General features: G+C 38.0%; 2 protein-coding genes across 8 annotated transcripts in view; both read right to left on the reverse strand.

The window, feature by feature from the left end:
• Positions 1-10,359, reverse strand: part of LOC144661311 (SCO-spondin-like) — a 28,156-nt gene extending 17,797 nt beyond the window's left edge. For all 7 annotated transcript variants that reach the window (XM_078522029.1, XM_078522028.1, XM_078522026.1 and 4 more), the window contains exons 1-5: positions 10,241-10,359; positions 7,133-7,294; positions 2,838-3,181; positions 1,721-1,970; positions 324-494 (exon numbers count right to left, since the gene is read on the reverse strand). In XM_078522029.1, coding sequence (XP_078378155.1) covers positions 324-494; positions 1,721-1,970; positions 2,838-3,181; positions 7,133-7,294; positions 10,241-10,319 — 1,006 coding nt within the window. In that variant the 5' untranslated portion in view covers positions 10,320-10,359. The remainder of the gene's footprint in view (positions 1-323; positions 495-1,720; positions 1,971-2,837; positions 3,182-7,132; positions 7,295-10,240) is intronic.
• A 3,904-nt stretch (positions 10,360-14,263) lies between these two features.
• The window catches only part of LOC144661312 (uncharacterized), a 52,440-nt gene continuing 47,839 nt past the window's right edge, over positions 14,264-18,864 (reverse strand). The window contains exons 68-71 of the mRNA XM_078522030.1: positions 18,382-18,485; positions 17,659-17,721; positions 16,138-16,329; positions 14,264-15,816 (exon numbers count right to left, since the gene is read on the reverse strand). Coding sequence (XP_078378156.1) covers positions 15,670-15,816; positions 16,138-16,329; positions 17,659-17,721; positions 18,382-18,485 — 506 coding nt within the window. The 3' untranslated portion in view covers positions 14,264-15,669. The remainder of the gene's footprint in view (positions 15,817-16,137; positions 16,330-17,658; positions 17,722-18,381; positions 18,486-18,864) is intronic.

Raw genomic sequence — 18,864 nt, forward strand, 5'->3', positions numbered from 1 at the left:
GTATAAAGTTTGATAGTGTGACAGACAACAACAAAAATATTTTTGTTCTCTTGCCGTTACAAGATTAATTACAAAATTTTATTAGTCATAAAATTAGAGTACTGGCTGACTGAAATAACCATTGGGGCTACCGGAGCCAGGCAGCCAGTTGACATAAACATTAAATTAAAATAAATTACACAGCAGGAAATGGCAACTTTACTATTCCGTAAAGCCGCCGTAAAGGTGCCATAAAGGCCGTCTTAACGGAACTTTACGCACCTTTACCCAGACGTAAAGTTGAACTATACGCATGATACATCTGAACTGGCACCATTGCTTACCTGCACATGGTAACGTGTTGCAAAGACGGGACTCCTCGCTGTTCCCAGGACACGGCTTGCCTCCAAAGGCCGGGTAGGGATTGTCACACTCCCTGAAGCGTTTCTGTTGGCCTCCTCCGCATGTTACTGGGCACTCGCTCCATTCACTCCACTCAGACCAGTCGCCATCCACTACAAATTGAAATATGCAGTGCGTGAGAGAGTTATATAGATTGCAATGGGTCATTTCCCATTTAGTTGCAACAACTTTACATCCGAGAAGTAATATATCAAACACGAGAGGCAGTGTATCGGGATATCCAAACACCGAGAAGTTATTTGAAAATACGACGCGCAGCGGATAATTTTTGACGAAATTAATTCGAGGTGTTTGGATAACCGATGAAACACTGTCTCGAGTGTTTGATATATCTTCTCAATCGAAACAAAAACTACGGAGTCAACGGAGAAATAAAATCGGAGAAAGTCTTTGCTAATTAAGACAGGATATCCAAACCTCCTTCACGGTTATAATTTTCTTTGTTTAACTTGATGAATTATTAATGAGTTTGAGGACAAGTGATTAAAACTTATTGAGAGGTCTAATGAATTACTAGTACTATAGAAAGGAAAATACGCGCAAGACTGCAAGACCTTATGTCATCTTCTTTATCCAAGCCGGGTTTGAAATCGTACACACACCGTCTTTTTCTCAAACACTGGCTTTGTACACAATATACTTAGTACATAATATTACATTGTGTTTCCTTTAAAATCATCCTTATAACTCTATAGATCGTTTTCACCCACGTAACCAGCGGCCATATTGGTTTACTAAAACAAAAGACTTTTTGCATAAAAATAAAGTTTAATTCCCGAAGGAATAGCTTGGTACACCAATATGGCCGCCGTTCCTTTTTTTAACTCGGAAAAGAGTTGTAGTGGGCGAAGTGATTTCACTCCTTCCCTCGATTCCTGTTAACATTGACACGCAATGCGTGCAAGTGTTTTAAGCCATCTAGGGAATTAGACCTGTTCTATGATTACCTACATTTCTAGTTAAATTACCATAGACCAAAACTTAATTTTGCAATGGTATTATTATTTTTCCTAACCTTCAAAAAACAAAAAGAAAGAGTAAAAAGAAAGACAACAATTTGCAACGGATGGGAACTCTATCTTTTGGCCTTTCGGCCTGCTCTCGATAAGCAGTTAGATGACAATCAAACTAAGTGAAGTGAACTGAAGTGTGGAAAGTTTAACATCACTTGTTTCGGCAAATCTTTATTTGTCACTTTGTTGCTTTCGATTCTTGTTTCATAATACCCGAGTTTAGTGGCTTATGGCCACTTTGATTGAAACACTAATATGGCTTACGTGACGTCCTATGAAAACGCTCTATATATAATACGCTTTACCTGGGCACTTGCTGGCTGTCAGATCTTTGACTAATCCCTTGAGCTCTAAAAAGTCTGCCGCCAAGTACACATCGTTGTCAGTTGAGGCGAGTGTCAACAGATCTAATAAGAGTGTGCCTGACCCAATACCCAGTGATATCACCCTGACGCCTTTGTCTTTAAGAGGTTGAACCGCTTCTAAAAGGATGTCTGTAGTAAGGGCTCTCTCGTCATCAAGCGTCTGTTTGCCATCAGTCATAACTAGAGCAATCTAAAGATTTCATCAAAATCATATTATGTTATTTTAAGGCGGGGGCACACCTGAAGGCCGTTATTCCACCGCTTATATAACTTGGTTTTTATGCGAAAATCTCCTTCGAGTTTTAAGAAATCCAAAAACTCTATGCTCAAAACATGAATCAATATTTGAAGGTGGTTTGTAAATTTTTTGGGTGATTTTGGGGGATGATTGGAAGAAGATTAAGTTTTTTTCTTAAAGGATTAGTAAAGTTTAGAGAAATAAAAAATATTGGAGATCTAATCAGATTTTAAAATTATAATTTGAAGTTAAAAAATTTGTAGACGGACACCAGACAGTGCGTAGGGGTCAACTGTCTGTTGGTGTTTTTTTTTTTTTTTTTTAAAAAATCTTTCTTCAACCCCTTTCTTTGACCCCTTTAAATTCCATTCAATTTCGGGTATACCTCCGCCATCGAGATGGACAGAGGACGACGCTATGAGAGAGGGCGCTTGCGATGCCAACAAGAAGGGGTGCCCAAGCTTACGGCCAAACTAGAAATAGGTTGATGGCAATTTGTGGACGAAAAAAAGGGTGCGACCCAAGGGCACCGTTTCTCCAAAGCCCCGGAAACCTTTTGGGCCCGCAAAGCCATTTTAATGATCTGTATCTTAACAACGGAAAAGTGTATAGGCCTGAAAATTTGTATGAAGGGAACCTCTGTTCGTATTAAAAATACATTGGAATAAAACAGCTCTGTAATCACAAGGTTTGAGATATTGATATGGCTTTCCAGGTGCGAAAACTTTTCGAGACGTTTGGAAAACGGGCCCCAGGTCAGTCCCAAACTTATATTCCACCTTAGCGATAAAGAAAGAAGAAGAGGCCTTCTTTACTTACCTTCGTTACATTTGGTCTCATTCCACCTATGGCCGAAAACACATCAGTGTTGGCCAGATGCAAGGCTTTGTCTATGTAGGTGAAACCACGGGAATGAGGAATCCTACGGACTTTTCTTTTAAGATTAGCTGCATTCAACATCGCCCCCGAAAAATCGTCAAACCTCATCTGAACTGAGGGCTTAGTGCTGTATTCCACGACAGCAACATGTGTGCCATCTTCTGATATGTCGAATCCATCTAACATGCTTTCTATAAACTCTAACAATCTTTTGAAATTCCTTCTGCTGATGCTGCCTGACGTATCCACAATCAGGGCAAAATCCACCGGAACAGGACAGCCTTCTGTATAGGGTCAGATCGAAGAAATAAAGAACAAAATTAACAACAAGAATCCCTCTTGATGAAAAAAGAAATTAGTTGAAAAGGCATGTGCACTGCAAAACAAAAAGAACAGTCGCCTTGAGATAAATCTCGATATTGTGTAAACATGTTTAGGAGAATTTAGCTTATGATATATTTATGGGCCAACTAGCCTCCTACGCAGACGTTCTTAGAGCTCGTCACGCGTGTCTCTCCCACGTGACGAGTCCTAAGAACGTCTGCGTAGGAGGCTCGGGAGGAGGCTATGCGCCGACGGGATTTATAAAGAGTACAGATAAATCAAGGTTAAGAAAAATCGTACGTGGCATCATATTTTTGCTCATATTTCTGATACTTTAAATAAACAAGCGCAAATTTTGAAAATAGAACTAGAATATCTTAGGAATTCCAATTTGGCTAGAAGGCTGCATAGTTAGCTTTTTAATCGGGCGTGGCCGATTTATAGTTTACCCTTTGGTGCTTAGTCTCCTGTTGGCTAAAAATGACGGGGATAGCCTGGGCCAATCGGGTTCATTTCAGTTTTGACAGTAAATCGTTGTAGGTCGACTTTTGGGCTTATCTGCAATCTGGTTCCTTCTTTGCTTCGGCGGGAGGACAGAGAAAAAAGCTTAAGGGATAAAGTACTAATAATCACCATTGTGAAACTGTAGTTGCTTTGACAAGTTGAAGCTATTTTTGTAAATAAAAGGGGTAACGTCATTCATGTCACGCAATGTTTTTGTGGGAAACTTTGAAACTAGACGCTTTGCTGGTTTCTAAAAATAGCAGTGTGATCTGGCGGTACATTTTTTTGAGGCGGACTCCACTTTAAAACAATTTTTTTTATATATATTTAGCAAGAAGTATGTCGATTTTCATTTCCGCACAGTTGGGCGTCAAAGTCGCCTGTCACAAAGAGTAGAATGTTTGCACAACTTGGTTTGGATATATTTTAGATTTGACTAGTGACGTTAGTAAGACACTTCTCAAGACGTCAGCAAAACATTGGCAATGTACAGTATTGGTGTGAACTTGAATGGAATTTTTTACGAGATCAGTAAAGCTATCGAATGAAAAGATGACTTGAAAATGAAAACTTCGAATAATTATAATTTAATACCAATTGAATTTTAGATGAGAAATTCCGGAAGTGACATCTGTGTTCAAAATAGGAATTTTTGTACAACTTAAAGTTCCGAAAAAAAAAGACCACATGTTTTGTAAAAATCACATACAAACATGATCAGGAAAACAAAACAGGCCAATGGGTTTTATTTACGAAAATACAACTTTCTTAAGAAAGAGTTTGTAAACAAGACAATGGAATCGAATTACATTTCACACGAAATTTGCATACATTTGAACTTGCAAAAAAGGAGTATCTCTGCCGAGACATAATAGCGAGACCTTACATTTATAATTATTGTATTCTGATCTGATTGTTATTTTTTATGCATTAACTCTTTGAAAGTGGTTCTCATCGATGAAAACAAAACGGTTTTTTATTCACTGCTTGAAGTATTTATAGACGTGAAAACATTCGCTTAATCAAATTACATTCTGCACGAAATATTTTGTGTCCATTTGTCCCGAAACTTTGAGGAAATTGAAATCTTTGTGGACAGTACTGCATAAGAGCAGTTCATAGAATTGAATAAAAAGATAAGAACCATATTGATAAAGGAAATTTTAAAACTTTATTTTGGCTCATTTTGACGAAATTCAGGATTTTCAAAGACTGCCAGTAAACGGCTGTATCTTGTCTGTCTCTAACGATTTTGCTACGGTTTCGAACGAGCTAATTTTTCAACATGATATCATGGTAGCGGGCAGATGTCGGTTCGTTCTGAATTTTTCAATACGGTATACAAGTTACAGGTCAATATACAGCCCCTTTGTACAGTAAAAAACGTTTTGGGAACAAACCATTGTGAACTTATTTTCTTTGTTGATCAGTAAAAATCCTTAGTACGACATGGGGTTTGTTATCAAGTTCGTTAGTACGTTAATACTGCAAGGTGTATAACCTCAGAGAATTATTATCAAGTGTGTTTTGTTTTATTAGCGGTTTATACTCTAAGGTCTTGGTATGGGAGATCAAAATTAAGGTAAATTTCTGTTATTATCTGATTGCTTGGCACAGATTAGTACGATACTGAATTGGTTAGGAAATGTAAACAAACATTAAATTGAATGAGAGTAGAAAGGGAGGGATAGGTGGGGGTGAAAGGCTAAGGAGATGGAAAGGGAGGGAGAATTAAAATCCATGCTTGGTTATATCACGCAACCTTTGACTTCTGTTGTTTTCTCACAAGAACAAAACTTAAGGTGGGGTTCTACCTGAATTTGAATGGAACTTTAAGATATTTAAAGAAGGGATTGAAGAAAAGAATGGAAACACCTCCAAACAGTTGACCCCCTCGCAAGAGCACTCCGGGTTGTCAGGAGACTGTTTGGTGTCCGTCCACCAATTTTTAACTTAAAATCACTTAAAATCACATTAAATCTCCAATATTTCTTATTTGTCTAAATTTTACTAATCCTTTGAGAAAAACTATCGCCTCCCAGACATCCCCCAAAATCGTCCAAAAATTAACAAAATACTGCAAAACAAATATATATGGGATAAGTAAAGCTTTTTTGGATTCCTTGAAACGCGGCTGAAATGGTTTTCAGTGTTTTCCAGCCCTTATACTTTGGGTCAGTACTACTATTCTTCGCCAGTTGCTATTACAGTAATGGTATGAAACAAATACCTAATCATTGGTCAATAAGTTGTGATCATTTTCTTGACAATAGTAGTTACCTGATTAGGAGTTGTATACTGTTCCATTAAAGTGTAAGGGCTGGAAAATACTGAAATGCGTCAGCCACCTAAAGCGTTGGAAAAATTGGTCTTCAGGTAAAAACCCCGCCTTTATTAAGTATTGCGAAAAGGCTGCACTTTGCTAAGTGTTACAAATTTATATTTTCTAGACGTCTAGTTCAATCGTTTATTTGTATTGTGCGAAATATATTTTTATAAATTGAGACCATTATTAGTTATTATTAGATTGCATTATTAGTAATAATGCAATCTTGAAAACATTCCTGATAATCATTATTAAATAGAAACACGAAAAATTCAAATTTGGGGAAACAAGCCTGTCAAAATGACGTTGCCATGGTTACAAGTTACTGGCACAATAACTAATCCTACCAAATTATTGCGAGATAAATTTTAGATGAACGCGCAAAGTTTGGCAGCGTTTGGTTGAATCTTGAAAAAGTTATAAGCGTCCAAAGTCAGCGCGGGCCTCAAAAGCCACCCCCCCCCCCCCCGGCCTGAATAGGTTTAAGTGACTGTTTTTCCAGTGATGTTTACTGTGCTTTACCCTGCCTTTCAAGTCAAAACAGTTAGCTAATTATTAAGCGCCCGATTTTAAGCTTCTCAAGCTTCTCAAGCTTCTTGTTATTATATAAAGCACGGTCGAGTAGCTGAAGTCGCAAACAAATTCACGCAGCTTGTGACAGGGTAGAAGATTTTAACCAGGGAACTCCATATGTCAAATCAACCCTATAACTACCTGATACTAGACTAGACATCAAAACCCCCTACCCAATCCCAGACTTGCAATTTTTAGAACTGTATCCCTATCATAGTGTTTTTTTGTGGAAAACCATCTGTCAACAACGCTGCCATGATGATTTGATTAACGTTTAGGAAAGCCTCTTTCTCTTCCGAGCTTCTATTCCTATTCTGAACTTCGTCATACCACTGATCAGTTTCCCGGCATATGCAGTACCTTATTCTAGACCAAAACTCTTTGATTTCTATATACCATATCCCAGACTAAACTGCTTGAAAACCATACCCTTTCACAGCGGCACATACCTACTGTACCTATATAGCTCATATAAGGGAGTGTCCCCCCGGGACATGAATTTACTTACCTAGGGCACGAGGTTTCACACACATCAAAGAACACCCTCCATCCGCTGCACGGGGACAACATTTGTCCTCCTCTGAACATTCTGAATCCGACAAACATATGTTCTCAATCCTCGAACCACAATTGGATCTGACGTTGGTTATTATCGGACAACTAACGCTCGCTGGAAATAAAAATCACACGCAACATGTTAGAATGGATAAAATAATTAATCAATTGTAATAAATAAACAGAGGAGACTGATTTGAGTTACAGTCATTCACCCTGAGCGACAACACATGTACATTTTTGGATGAGAACAACAGTAACGCAAATTAGTAACCAGATTTTATAATGATGCTGGTCGTAAGGTGATATGATGCATCTTTGCAACCTGTTTGATGTGATATAAATGCTTTATTTACCCTCGTATTTCCTATACCTACCTACCCAACCCCAACCATAGCCTGCCTAGCAGGCGTACAAAGGGGAAGGGGGTAGTAGGCGGACTGTGAGAATTCGCAGGCTGCCTCAGCCATACAACCGTCTCTCTTTAAACTACTCGTTATAAACAGTTTTTCCATAACATTCATCTCGAAGTTAACCATAAAAAAAACTTGGAAGCAGTAGCATTCTTTTGTTAAATCGTTGAACGTCTGATCTCGACCGCCTTTTTAATTTGATAAAAGTTCTTCTTAGCAATGCAAAGAGTTGATTTTTCGTTTTGTTTTCTTGTTTTGCCCGAAATTGAACATAATGTTGCAAAATTTATTCAGGTTACTTTATTTTGGCATGAAAAACCAAACTCAACGGTCGATCCACCGTTTATACACCAAAAATTAAACTGTTCTCTGTTGTATGTTCATCGTGTTCTCTGAGTCGCCATGTTGTCATACTATTCGCGCCGGGCATGCCACGGTCTCAAGCTTAATTCCACTCCCACGGGCACGTAGTTAGCATTATTTTCATTGTATTTTTTTTATAAGGCAGCTTTTTGTCTCTTCCTTGCTCCGAAATAAAAGCAATAAAACTAAAATGCAGTCGTTAAACCATTTATGACACTTCCGGAGTGGTTGGCGATTGTTTATAGTAATGCCCACAAATCCTTATTACGTCCTGCTGTGAAATATAATGTAAATAGACATCTAATTAATCCGGTATTAAGTTTATTGTTTCTTCCCGTCCCCGGATATTTTTAGTTTTTGTTGTTTTTGGAATAATTATCGAGACGTACGTGTTAATCCATAAGTGTGTGATCTGTGAGTCAAGAACATAGAAAAAAAGGCTAAAATTAAGCCAGAAGAAACTGCATGCTATTATCTTTTCCTATTTTCCGCGCCTTTTTAGCCCGGAATACCGAAGATGTCCATGATATCTGATTTTCCATTGGTATTTTTGTTGTAGTCTACGGTGCAACTTAGTTTCCAAGCAAACAATTTTAACCGCGAAAATAACAGACAGCCTTGCAGCGGTGGAACTCAGTGCATGCTAAGCTAAGGGTGCTTTACGTTTGTCAGAACTGGCCAGCCAGTCCGGTACTTTGGAATGTAAAATGGGCCTTTTCCACGAGATTTTCATCCCCTACCACCACAACAGTGCATTATGTTTGACTGATTTGACAAGAAAAATTTGACTAACAGCGGAATTTTATCAGAATATATTCTCGAACTAACTGGTCTGGCTAGCCAGTTCTGACAAACGGAAAGAGCCCTTTGGCTATTTTAAAAATGTATTTCTCGTTGATGTTATTTAGATAACCCGAGGGTCCAATATTTCATCGGTCGCTAAAAAAGAGTTCGCTTTTTTCGTGCCATCAATTCGTTTCAATCATTTCCGTTTTCGTGACGTGAAAGGTTTATTTCCAAATGGGCTTTCGGGCCTCGCGTGGGTAAAATCTGCTGTCAGGCTGTATTAAAGCTGTGGCATTTGTATAGATTATCCGTACGTGCGATGGTCCGTACGTAAAGGGTCTGGGTGCGGGTGTAAACATCTGTCAATTCTAACAGGCCGTTTGCCTGTTGCCATTTCATTTTCTCTTAATTTTGATCACAAAAGGACATTTAAAACTTCATAAAATGGAAAAACACACTCAATCTTCATTTACAGTGTGGAGTGGCGCATTTCACTCATTTGAATAGCGTTTATAAGCATCTGTCAGTGGTAAAAGGACATTTGTCTGCTCCCACTTTATTTTTTCTTAATTGTGAAGAAAGCCTTTCATCAAAATTAAATGTCAAGGACATTTAAAGCTTCATTAAAATGGAAAAACACACTCAATCTTCATTTACAGTGTGGAGTGGGGCATTTCACACATTTGACTAGAAGGAATTCTTCAAGTAAGTAGCTCTCTAAGATTTTTGAGTACTTGTAAATGAATCCTTTCACTATCCAACTTGAGGCCTCTCTTGTTGTTAATTTCGTTTAAGCTGGACGTTAATGGAGTTTTGCTGCTATATTGCCAAATGTTTGACTTGATACGTGGGTATATCTAACCACTAAGAATTTTTAGCTTTAATTATCAGCCTAAATCTGCGGAAAGTTTCTGTAAGCGCCTTCAAGTCCAAACATTCCGCACATAATAAACCGCAAGCATCGCGCGAAGCAGTCATGCGAATCTTTCCGATTATCAAAGACACTTCAAAGGGAAGAAAAAGAACAGCATGCATGTAACGATGAATTTCAACAGTGTTCGATTAGCTTCAATATTTCACCCTATGTGGCCAATGTCAGAAGTGATGTGAGACCACCTAGCTTCTCATTAACGGGCATCTTCATATTTTATCTAAATATCGATAACTGGTTTACTTTGGAATTTACCTTCGAGAGAGAGAGAATACATGCATTGTTCATCTATCAGTATGGTATGATGATTATATTTAATCGAACAAATTAGCGACCAATGTAATGACACTGAGCAAATATGAACATTAGTCAAACCTTATGTAGCCTATGTAGAACAAAACACGGAGTCTTTAAGGGGTAGGATCACTATTTTTATGCCGACTAGTTTAGTTCAGCTCTACTTTACGACAAAGCACGTTCACAGGCCTATTAGTTCGTAACTCTGCTTACAGTACATAAACAGTTGTTATTGTTACAATGTACAAAAGTAATCAGTAATAATACTTACTATATCCAATGCTAGCTGGTATCTTTGGCAAAATAAACAGGATCGAAGTCAATCCAAAAATCTTCATTAATAGCGCCATGCTTGCCTTTGCTTTGTCGCCTGACTTTCTGTTGCGACGTATTTTGTAGATCAAAAAAGATTACGTGGATCTGTAAGATCATGACATGTCAACATATAAAATAACGGACACGCCCATTTGATTCGTATTTGCAATAGTTTAGCGGTGCAAAAACAAATATTAAAAAAACCTCGCTGTCCGTTTTCACCGTTTGTGGATCTTTCAACATAATTATTTTGTTTAATTAAGTTCTGTCAACGTGCTTTATTTTTAAAGCTATCCATGGAATAAGAGCGAGGACTCGGACCTACACATACATTTCTCCATTGAAGTAACGCAGTAAAAAAAAGTTATCTCAAAGATTGGGCAAGGGTTGACACTTCACACAGCATTTGAGCCCGGAAATCATCAAAAGGAATGTTCCCACAGTATGAAATTCCTTAAATATCGTAAAGAACACAACAAGGGACTTATTCTTTTTACATTTGTGCCACACTTCTTCACAATTGAGAGCCAATCTATGTTCTTATGTTAAAATTAGAAGTGATTTGGCCTTTCTTAAGAGATGCTTTATTAACTTTTTACTATTTAATCTTCCAGCGCGATGCTTAAAGGGTATTACAATTAAACTTCTTAGTTTCCTTGTAAGCAGAATGATCTTGGCACTGTTGTTTTACAGCAGTTATCTGAACAATAGATGCGACGTTTTGGTCTCCAACCTTCATATTAATCAACTGGCAACCGTCAGTTCCATATTTAACATACTTGCAGACAATATTACCTTATAAAATATCTTTTCTTTTTCGTTGTATTGAGTATATGGAAAGGTATTGCCGTTGGCAGTGGCAACTTGCAAGGAAGTGATCGTCACGTAAAAAGATGAAACATATTTTACAAATTATTTCAGAGCAACTTCACTTTGTGTTTATTTCACCTTTTGGCCTCTTAGAGTTGACTTTATGTGGTCCGATTCACAGTCTACGATTGAAACGCCGTTTAATTAGATAAATACCCTGTTTATTTGACCTTTTCGTCTGTTTTAATCGCCATCAAACGTATTCAAGTCCCCGATTCTACATATAGAATCATAGACAAAACGTATTCTGTTTCTTTGAGAAGACTTGACACCTCACAGGAACTAAACTGTTGGGTGTTTCTCGGCAGTTATAGAAACATGGAATTCGGCCAATAGCCTGTAGGAAGGCCCTCCACGCCTTCTAATTTTATCATTTATCCGAGCAGAGAGCATATTTATATTACTTCAATACATTTCGCCATTCTCTATGAACGGGGATAATGTCCTCCATAAGCAAAAACAGTTTTTACTGCCAACTTTACCACACTGAAAGGGGCTAAAAATGTTTCGATAATTTCTACCTGTCTAGCTCTGCGGCAGATTGTCACGCGACAGCACGGGAGGTGCTAAGTGGATTTACACATTTTGAGATACTTATATTAACAATCCAGCTTTTGCCCTTATTTCTCACACGCACAAGAAAAAACACTTTATTATTTTTGTTACTGGCAAAATTCCTGATAGCTGGTTAAAAAAGTGTTTTCCTTTTTGCGTTCGTGTGATCGCGATTCATGCTTATATTCCTGCATGAACTTGGACTTCCGATCACTATAAAAACTTAGTAATTAGCATAATTAATATAATTGGATAACACACCCAATAATTAACGATGCTTGTACAACCAAAGGAATGCACACGCAACGGATTTTCCAAGAAACTATTGTCGCTTCATCCGTGCTATCGATCACTTTCTTTAATTAATTAATTAATTAATTAACTGTTAATGAAATGATTGTGTTTTTGTATTTATCAACAATGCATCTACAATTAAAGAATTCGCTGCCGCGCTTGTAAATGGATCATCACCAGAGCTGTGATTTTGTAATTGTTTAAAATGCGACATTCTGGGGATATCCGGCAAAAAAAATCACGGGTGATACTATGTGAAAATATGGCTGATTCACGTAGTAAGAAATTCCTTATTGTCAGTTTAATGACCCATCATGAACAATTATTTAATTTAATTTTTTTTATATTTTAATCTGCTTTTTTGTTGTTTTCTGAAACGGAAACACGCGTTTTGCTTTTTTTTAGTTTAGCAAAAGAAAAGCAGTACTACTTGTGCCGGACTACAACAGACTTTTATATACCACCATAAATTATCACAGTTCCTTTATAACTCCTCTGCAAGAATATATCTTTTGCTCAAAAACTTTATTGTAACGCTTTTGTAACTTTCAGAATTCTCGCTATGTGATGTAGATGCCAAATTATTTCTGCAGTCAGGTCTCGAGTTATAAAGGGGCTCACCTCAAATTAGGCGCACTCGACTCACCTACAATCGCTTTATCGAATATCTTCAAAACACACTTCCAAAACACGCAAACATTGAAAAGGCTCCAAAAGCCTCGTGTTGTGAAGTGCTGCCCTAAAGTACCGCCTAGTTTAATCCAGTGAACCCTGCCACGTTATAGTAAACATTCAGTTTCGCGGAGTTGTTATGAAAGCACGTTTCCTTCAAGACATGTTGCGTATTGACGTAGCACCGGAAATCTTAGGCCGCTTATCGTCGGCTTACACACGAGTTGATAATCAACCGCTACCTTATCGGGGTCACAATCTTTCCAAAACGTGATTTTTTGCTTATCCGTTTTACGCGGTCAACTAAACTATAAATGACAAACTCCTCCGCAGGAACCCTTGTTTTTACACCACATTATTCATCTAAGTGTTTTATCTCCAATTTTATCTTGTGAGCTATGCCATGAATACATAAAAAATGCACGGTTTTTGCTCTAGCGGTCTGTAGCGAACGAACTAGAAAGCCATACAAAGCAGTCTTGTTGAGCCGGAAGTCAATAGTTTACATAAGTCACTCAAAGTCCGTATATTTTCCTCCTTTCAATCGATTTGTGAAAGAATTACGTATGACTGAAAACTGATTAGGCTGTCATACTTCGTATATTACATATACATTTAGGTTTTCTTTGCTGCATTTTTAAAAAGCCGGGAAGGGGAGGACTGGCAAATTACTAAAGAGTCGTTATGTTGCTATTCGGCTAGCTTTCTTCAGTTCTAACTTTCAGGACTGAAACCTCAGTATCATGTAAATGAATCGAGTATGACGCAAACAAGAAACAATAAAAGGAGTGGCGACATATAACATACATAGTAAAAACAACTATACAAAAATAGATAAAATAAGGAAAAAATAGATTCAATTGCATCACGTTTGTTCATGCCATAGGGTTCAACAGTTCGGACTTTCACCTTCAAGATATGACTTCCTGGCTTATTACGCAAAGCGCGAATCCGTCTAGTGGAATAAGTTGCATAACAGTAATAAAATGGTTAGGATCCCGGGAGGAATTGTATATGGAAGGGACGGAAATGTTCGTCGTTCCGCTTAGGGGTGTAAAATACGGAATCTGCTCTCATTTAAAAGAGTTCCGTAGAGAACGCCAATACTTTTTGCTGTCGAGGTCTCCTTTAGGGTTGCAAGTTAAGAAATAAAAGAATGTCGTCTTACTGTGTTCGCGTTCTAGACTAATCATGCATGAAAAATGGTATCCCTTAAGCCCGGGCCAAACGAGGATTAGAGTTGATGAGAGTTCAAACTCTCACTCTCGTTTGGCATGGAACATCATGCACTCTCATCGACCCTTATGCGCTCTCCTCAACTTTGAACGTGCTCAAAGTTTTCATGAGAGTCGATGATAGATGACGGACTCTCCTCTATGATAATAGTCGACAAAAGACGAGAAAAAATCTCATGAGAGTCAACTCTCATCAACTCTCATCCTCGTTTGGCCCGGGCTTTAGGGGTCAGAAAAAAAAGCTCAGTTGGCCCACGCCCTTAAGACGGTGAATTCAAATTTTCGACTGGCATTCCCGTCCCTTTCAGATTATTGGCCTCAACCCGAAGCTAGGATTAGAAACTGAGAAAATGTTCATTAGTGGGTTTAGATGTAATGTTAGGTTTGTCAACTGAACGTCGATATTACTCTAAGACGTTAAGTGTGAAGTGAGGGTCCCGTTGTATCAGCCCTTTTAACGTCCTTGGACGTCTCTATACTCCTTTATTCGGTTCAACTGCGGATCTTTTCCTCTAAGATCTACAAGCAGGATCTTAAAATTTGTTCACGGTTTTTGCTGCCCATTAGTCAGTTTACCACTGTTTGGTGGTTAGCGCGTGTAAACAATTTCTCGGAATAACCAGGGCTGTAACCAGACCTTTGGCATAGCTGAGGCAAGATCTTCCTAGGAGGTTCTGGGGGTATGCCCTCAAGAAAATTTGGAAAACTAGAAGCTCTGAAACTCTTTCTTAAACATTTTTCATAAGGCATTTCTTAAAAAAAAAAATCAATCTTGTTCAACTGGGTATTATTTTCCCAACTAAAGATATCTTGTTTTTAATTTTGGGTTAAAATCAAGACGAGGCAAGTGCCTCGTCTTGCCTCTTGCTGGTTACGGCCCTGATAACAGGGGTTTATTTGCAGGTTTTTTCAGACTTCGATCAGATGATGTAATTTTATACCAGCTTGTTAAGAAGTACGTGAACAGTAACATGAAATGAATGAAATGATCATATTATTCACAAATTCATTACGTAAAAAATAAGCAAAATCGTGGTGAGTTTTAAACAAATCTCTATAGGCCGAAGCACCAAAAATTAATTTTTCCGTTGGAAGTTTTTTTAACTGATTCATTGTCTGAGAACAACTTGGAACTTGAAACTTGTTCTGACAGTTGAGCATCTAGAAGTTACTGCAAGGTTAAACCGGAAGAAGAAATGTGCTGAGATCAAGACTTAGCCCATCTAATACAAACACAAATCTCCAGAAAATAGCATTACCCTTAAAGCTTTGCTTTGCTATTTGGGTATAAGCAGCAGCCCTTAGGAAGATTATTTAACGCACCTTTAACGCTTTATAATTCACCCACCCACATCGTCATCGTCTGGTAGTTACTGAAATACACAGTAGCCCCAAAGTTGGCAGACAAATAGACAAGAAGTAAACAAAAAACAAGCAAACAATCAAACGAATAGAAGTTGTTGTTTGCTGTTTTATGTTTTGAAATAATTCTTTGCTACTAAGATTTCAAGCTTGAATTTTCTTTATAAATTAAATAATGCTGTAGAAAGTTCATACAAAGCAAAAGATTTGTTGACAAGTTTCATTTTTAGACATTGACAGAAAGATTCATCTACACTACCTAATAATCATGATAACATAATTTTACAAACAATTTTTAAAACTGTACTGAAATGATAGCTTAAGCGTTTAGTCTGACTTACAGGAATATCTTTTGCGTAATGAAACTTGAAAATAGCTTAGTTATATAAATGTGGCTTCAGTACATGAAACACACAGGTCCAATTTCAAGGTGGAAGGGTTCCACGAATTCTCCAATGTACGTTGGAGCAACGTCTATTATTGGTAGGGCGCCCTTGCGTTTGGTGTTGATTTTCATTACCGCCTGGCGACTGGTTGTTTCTTTCTGTTAAGGAAAATAAGAAAAAGAAAAAGCGAAAAAAATATAAAAACAAACAAACAAACGCGAACAGAAGAGGTCGGAGGGAGGTAGGGAGGGAGGGAGGGAATAATGAAAGAATGGAAGGAAGGAGAAAGAGAGGGAGGGAGTGAGTAAGTGAGGGAGGGAGGGAGGGAGGGACGGACGGACGGAAGAAAAAACAACGAAACAACAAACAAACGAACGGAATGAACGAATGAAAGCGGCCTACTTTTTACAAAAGAAAAACAGCTTATGTAACAGAAAAAATGAACATAGTTGTTTTTATCTATACAACTATATTTATACCTTGGGATCACTGTGAACGAAGCTGGGCTTGGTTTGTTCAGATGATCTAAACTCCATTTCGTTTTCTCCTTGAAGCTGGATAGTGCAGTCGTTTTCCTGTTCCTTGTAGCACGAATACGTTATGTTCTGATAAACTCGTTTACTTAAGAGTCTCAAGAATTTCATCTGTCCAGCCGTCGCCCTGTATTCAAACTAAAAGATGAGAACATTCGTTTATATGCATTCAGCTCGTCTACAGAGTACGGTCAAACATAACCAAGAAGAAATATCGTTTATTATTAAAAAACTTTTACACTTGGCAGTCCTTAGACTAAATTACGTGTAAATGAATAAAAGCTATATACAGCTATTTCAATTAACGTTGTCAGATCAAAGCTCAAAGCTAATAGACAAGACCGAATGGTGGTCTGGGTATTCACTGGAGATTTGCATATTGGCCTGTAGGTATTGTTCAAGTTTGTATTTTTCCACGTGAATTCGTGAACTTGTTTTTCTGTCAGGAGGCCTTTTCTGTAGCTTGCTTTCACTGTCGAGAAGCTTTGAGTTTTGAAAAGTCTTTTTAAATTTAGTGTAGTTAATATTACCTTGTTCATACAGGTCTGAAGTTAAAGAAAACGTGCAAATTCGCGTTTGTCATGTCATTATATCTCATTAGTATTCAGCACGTGCAGTTGCTCTCCTCTTTGACCCATACTACCTATCGGTCTTGTCTTTAGTTTTTTTTTCCGACAAAGTTAATTGAAATAGCTGTATATTACAAGATTTAAAAACCAAACAGGCATTGGACTAAAATCCATGGAAAGGAGAAAATCCTGGGGATTAGTCCTAAAAATTTGGGTGTGGGGCGTGCTTCCTTAGACCCTTGCCCTTTTTTAGACCCAAAATGGCTTCGGTTTGCGTTAACATCTCAGAAATCGCACTTCAAGAAATAACAATGTAATAACAATGACAAAAATACTAGTAATAACAATGACAATACTAATAACTGAACGGAATGTATAAACCATACCGTACTTCAAACCAAAATGGCTCGAAAACCATATCCTTTTTGCGCCACGTATACATATAATAAATACACTTACAATGTAGACCAAAAAAAGACAGATAAAGACGTACCACAAGCATAAATTCCAGGCTGTAGATATCAACAAGTAGGAATCGAAAGCTGTGGCCCAGAAAAGAGCACGGAGGAGAACAGTGGTGGACGTTCTGTGTTCCCGGTGGGTAAGTGAAGATTAATTAAGTCAAGCAGGTTACGGCTTAAGGCCATAAGCGCTAATCCTGGGCAGGAAGGGCCTACCCATAATTTATTTCCCATGAATAAGAGTGTATACACTGCTCATTTAGTCACAATATAATAATTGCAAGAAAATAAATTAGAAGGAACAGCTATCTTCAGGGTTAGGTATATCCTGCATCGAACGTTCAAGAGCTCGTAACCGCTTTATCTGGCCCGGTCGAGTGTGGCAAACAGTTCTGTACAACAACAAGAAATCATGATAATGAGATGAATTATTTTACCGTTTCCATAGGTGAATTAACTTCGCTAATCCACTGATGAGCTGAAAGGCGTGGAATGGTAATCTGCAAGAGATAAGATAATTAGGGAGTTTAAACAACCACGATGGCTAAGCCGAGAACGACAACCAGGACAGCGTCCATTAAAAAAATGAACTTATATTTCACTTATGTATCTCGCGATTATCTAGATAAATTAAGTCTTCTTTCGGTGCTAGGACTAGTACTATTCTCAGCTGAATATGTTTTAAGTCACAATTCAGTTGCAAATAGAAACCTTGAAAAATTCGCCGTTGTTGTTTGCGTTTTCACCATGAACGTATCATTTGGTCATTTTGCGTTGTTCAGTGTTGTGCAGAGGACGGCAAAGAAATGTCCAACGATTTATAACGCACGTGCAGGGCAACTGTACTCCTAATTATTTAATTATACCTTTTATTTAGCGACGCCAGGGTCGTCGTTGCATGCCCTTGTGATACCATGCCTAAATTCCTGGGACGATTTTATAGAAAATCATTGAACTAAGTACAGATAGCTTTTCGGTATCCTAAGTGGGGAATAAAGTCGCGTCAAAGTGAGACCACCTGAAGTCGGCGAAAACTGTCCAAAGTCCACCGCCGTCATCGCGCGCAGGAATCTCAGTCTTTGTTGATTAATTGCCATTCAGATTTTAATTATTTCATTTAAAAAGAGGGGCAGTGCATGCAGTGCATAAGGCCTACATACCTTGTTATTCTTGGGGTCTACACAGGTGACTTGTTCTTCAAAGTCACAGTACACACGAACTGCATCATCCACACAGCCTTCGTTTGGATCAATCCAGTATCTACCTGGTTATTTTTTAGAAAATGATAAGTTCTGCAAACTATGCAAGGGAACGTATTCGTGAACTACTGTAGAAAGCTGAAAAAATTCAATAACCTTGCATACAAGATACTGACCTTAGAAACAAATACCTAAAATGGCATAAAACGGAGGTAAAACACCACAGGAATTATAGACAGCTAACATGGAGTACTGTTTGGTTAACATTGGGTATGGTTGAAGTCGATTGCGTTTCATACTATATTTTTATCTTTTAGAAATCAAGCATAAAATTTAGTCCATCGCAGGGTTACCAACCAGCATTAAACTCGCCGATACCCATTTATAGACCTGGGTGGAGAGAGGCACCGTGAGAGTTAAGTGTCTTGCCCAAGAACACGACAC

This window comes from Oculina patagonica, chromosome 7, assembly GCF_052425735.1.
Source record: "Oculina patagonica isolate OP01 chromosome 7, crgOcupat, whole genome shotgun sequence".
Classification (NCBI taxonomy): Eukaryota; Metazoa; Cnidaria; class Anthozoa; order Scleractinia; family Oculinidae; genus Oculina; species Oculina patagonica.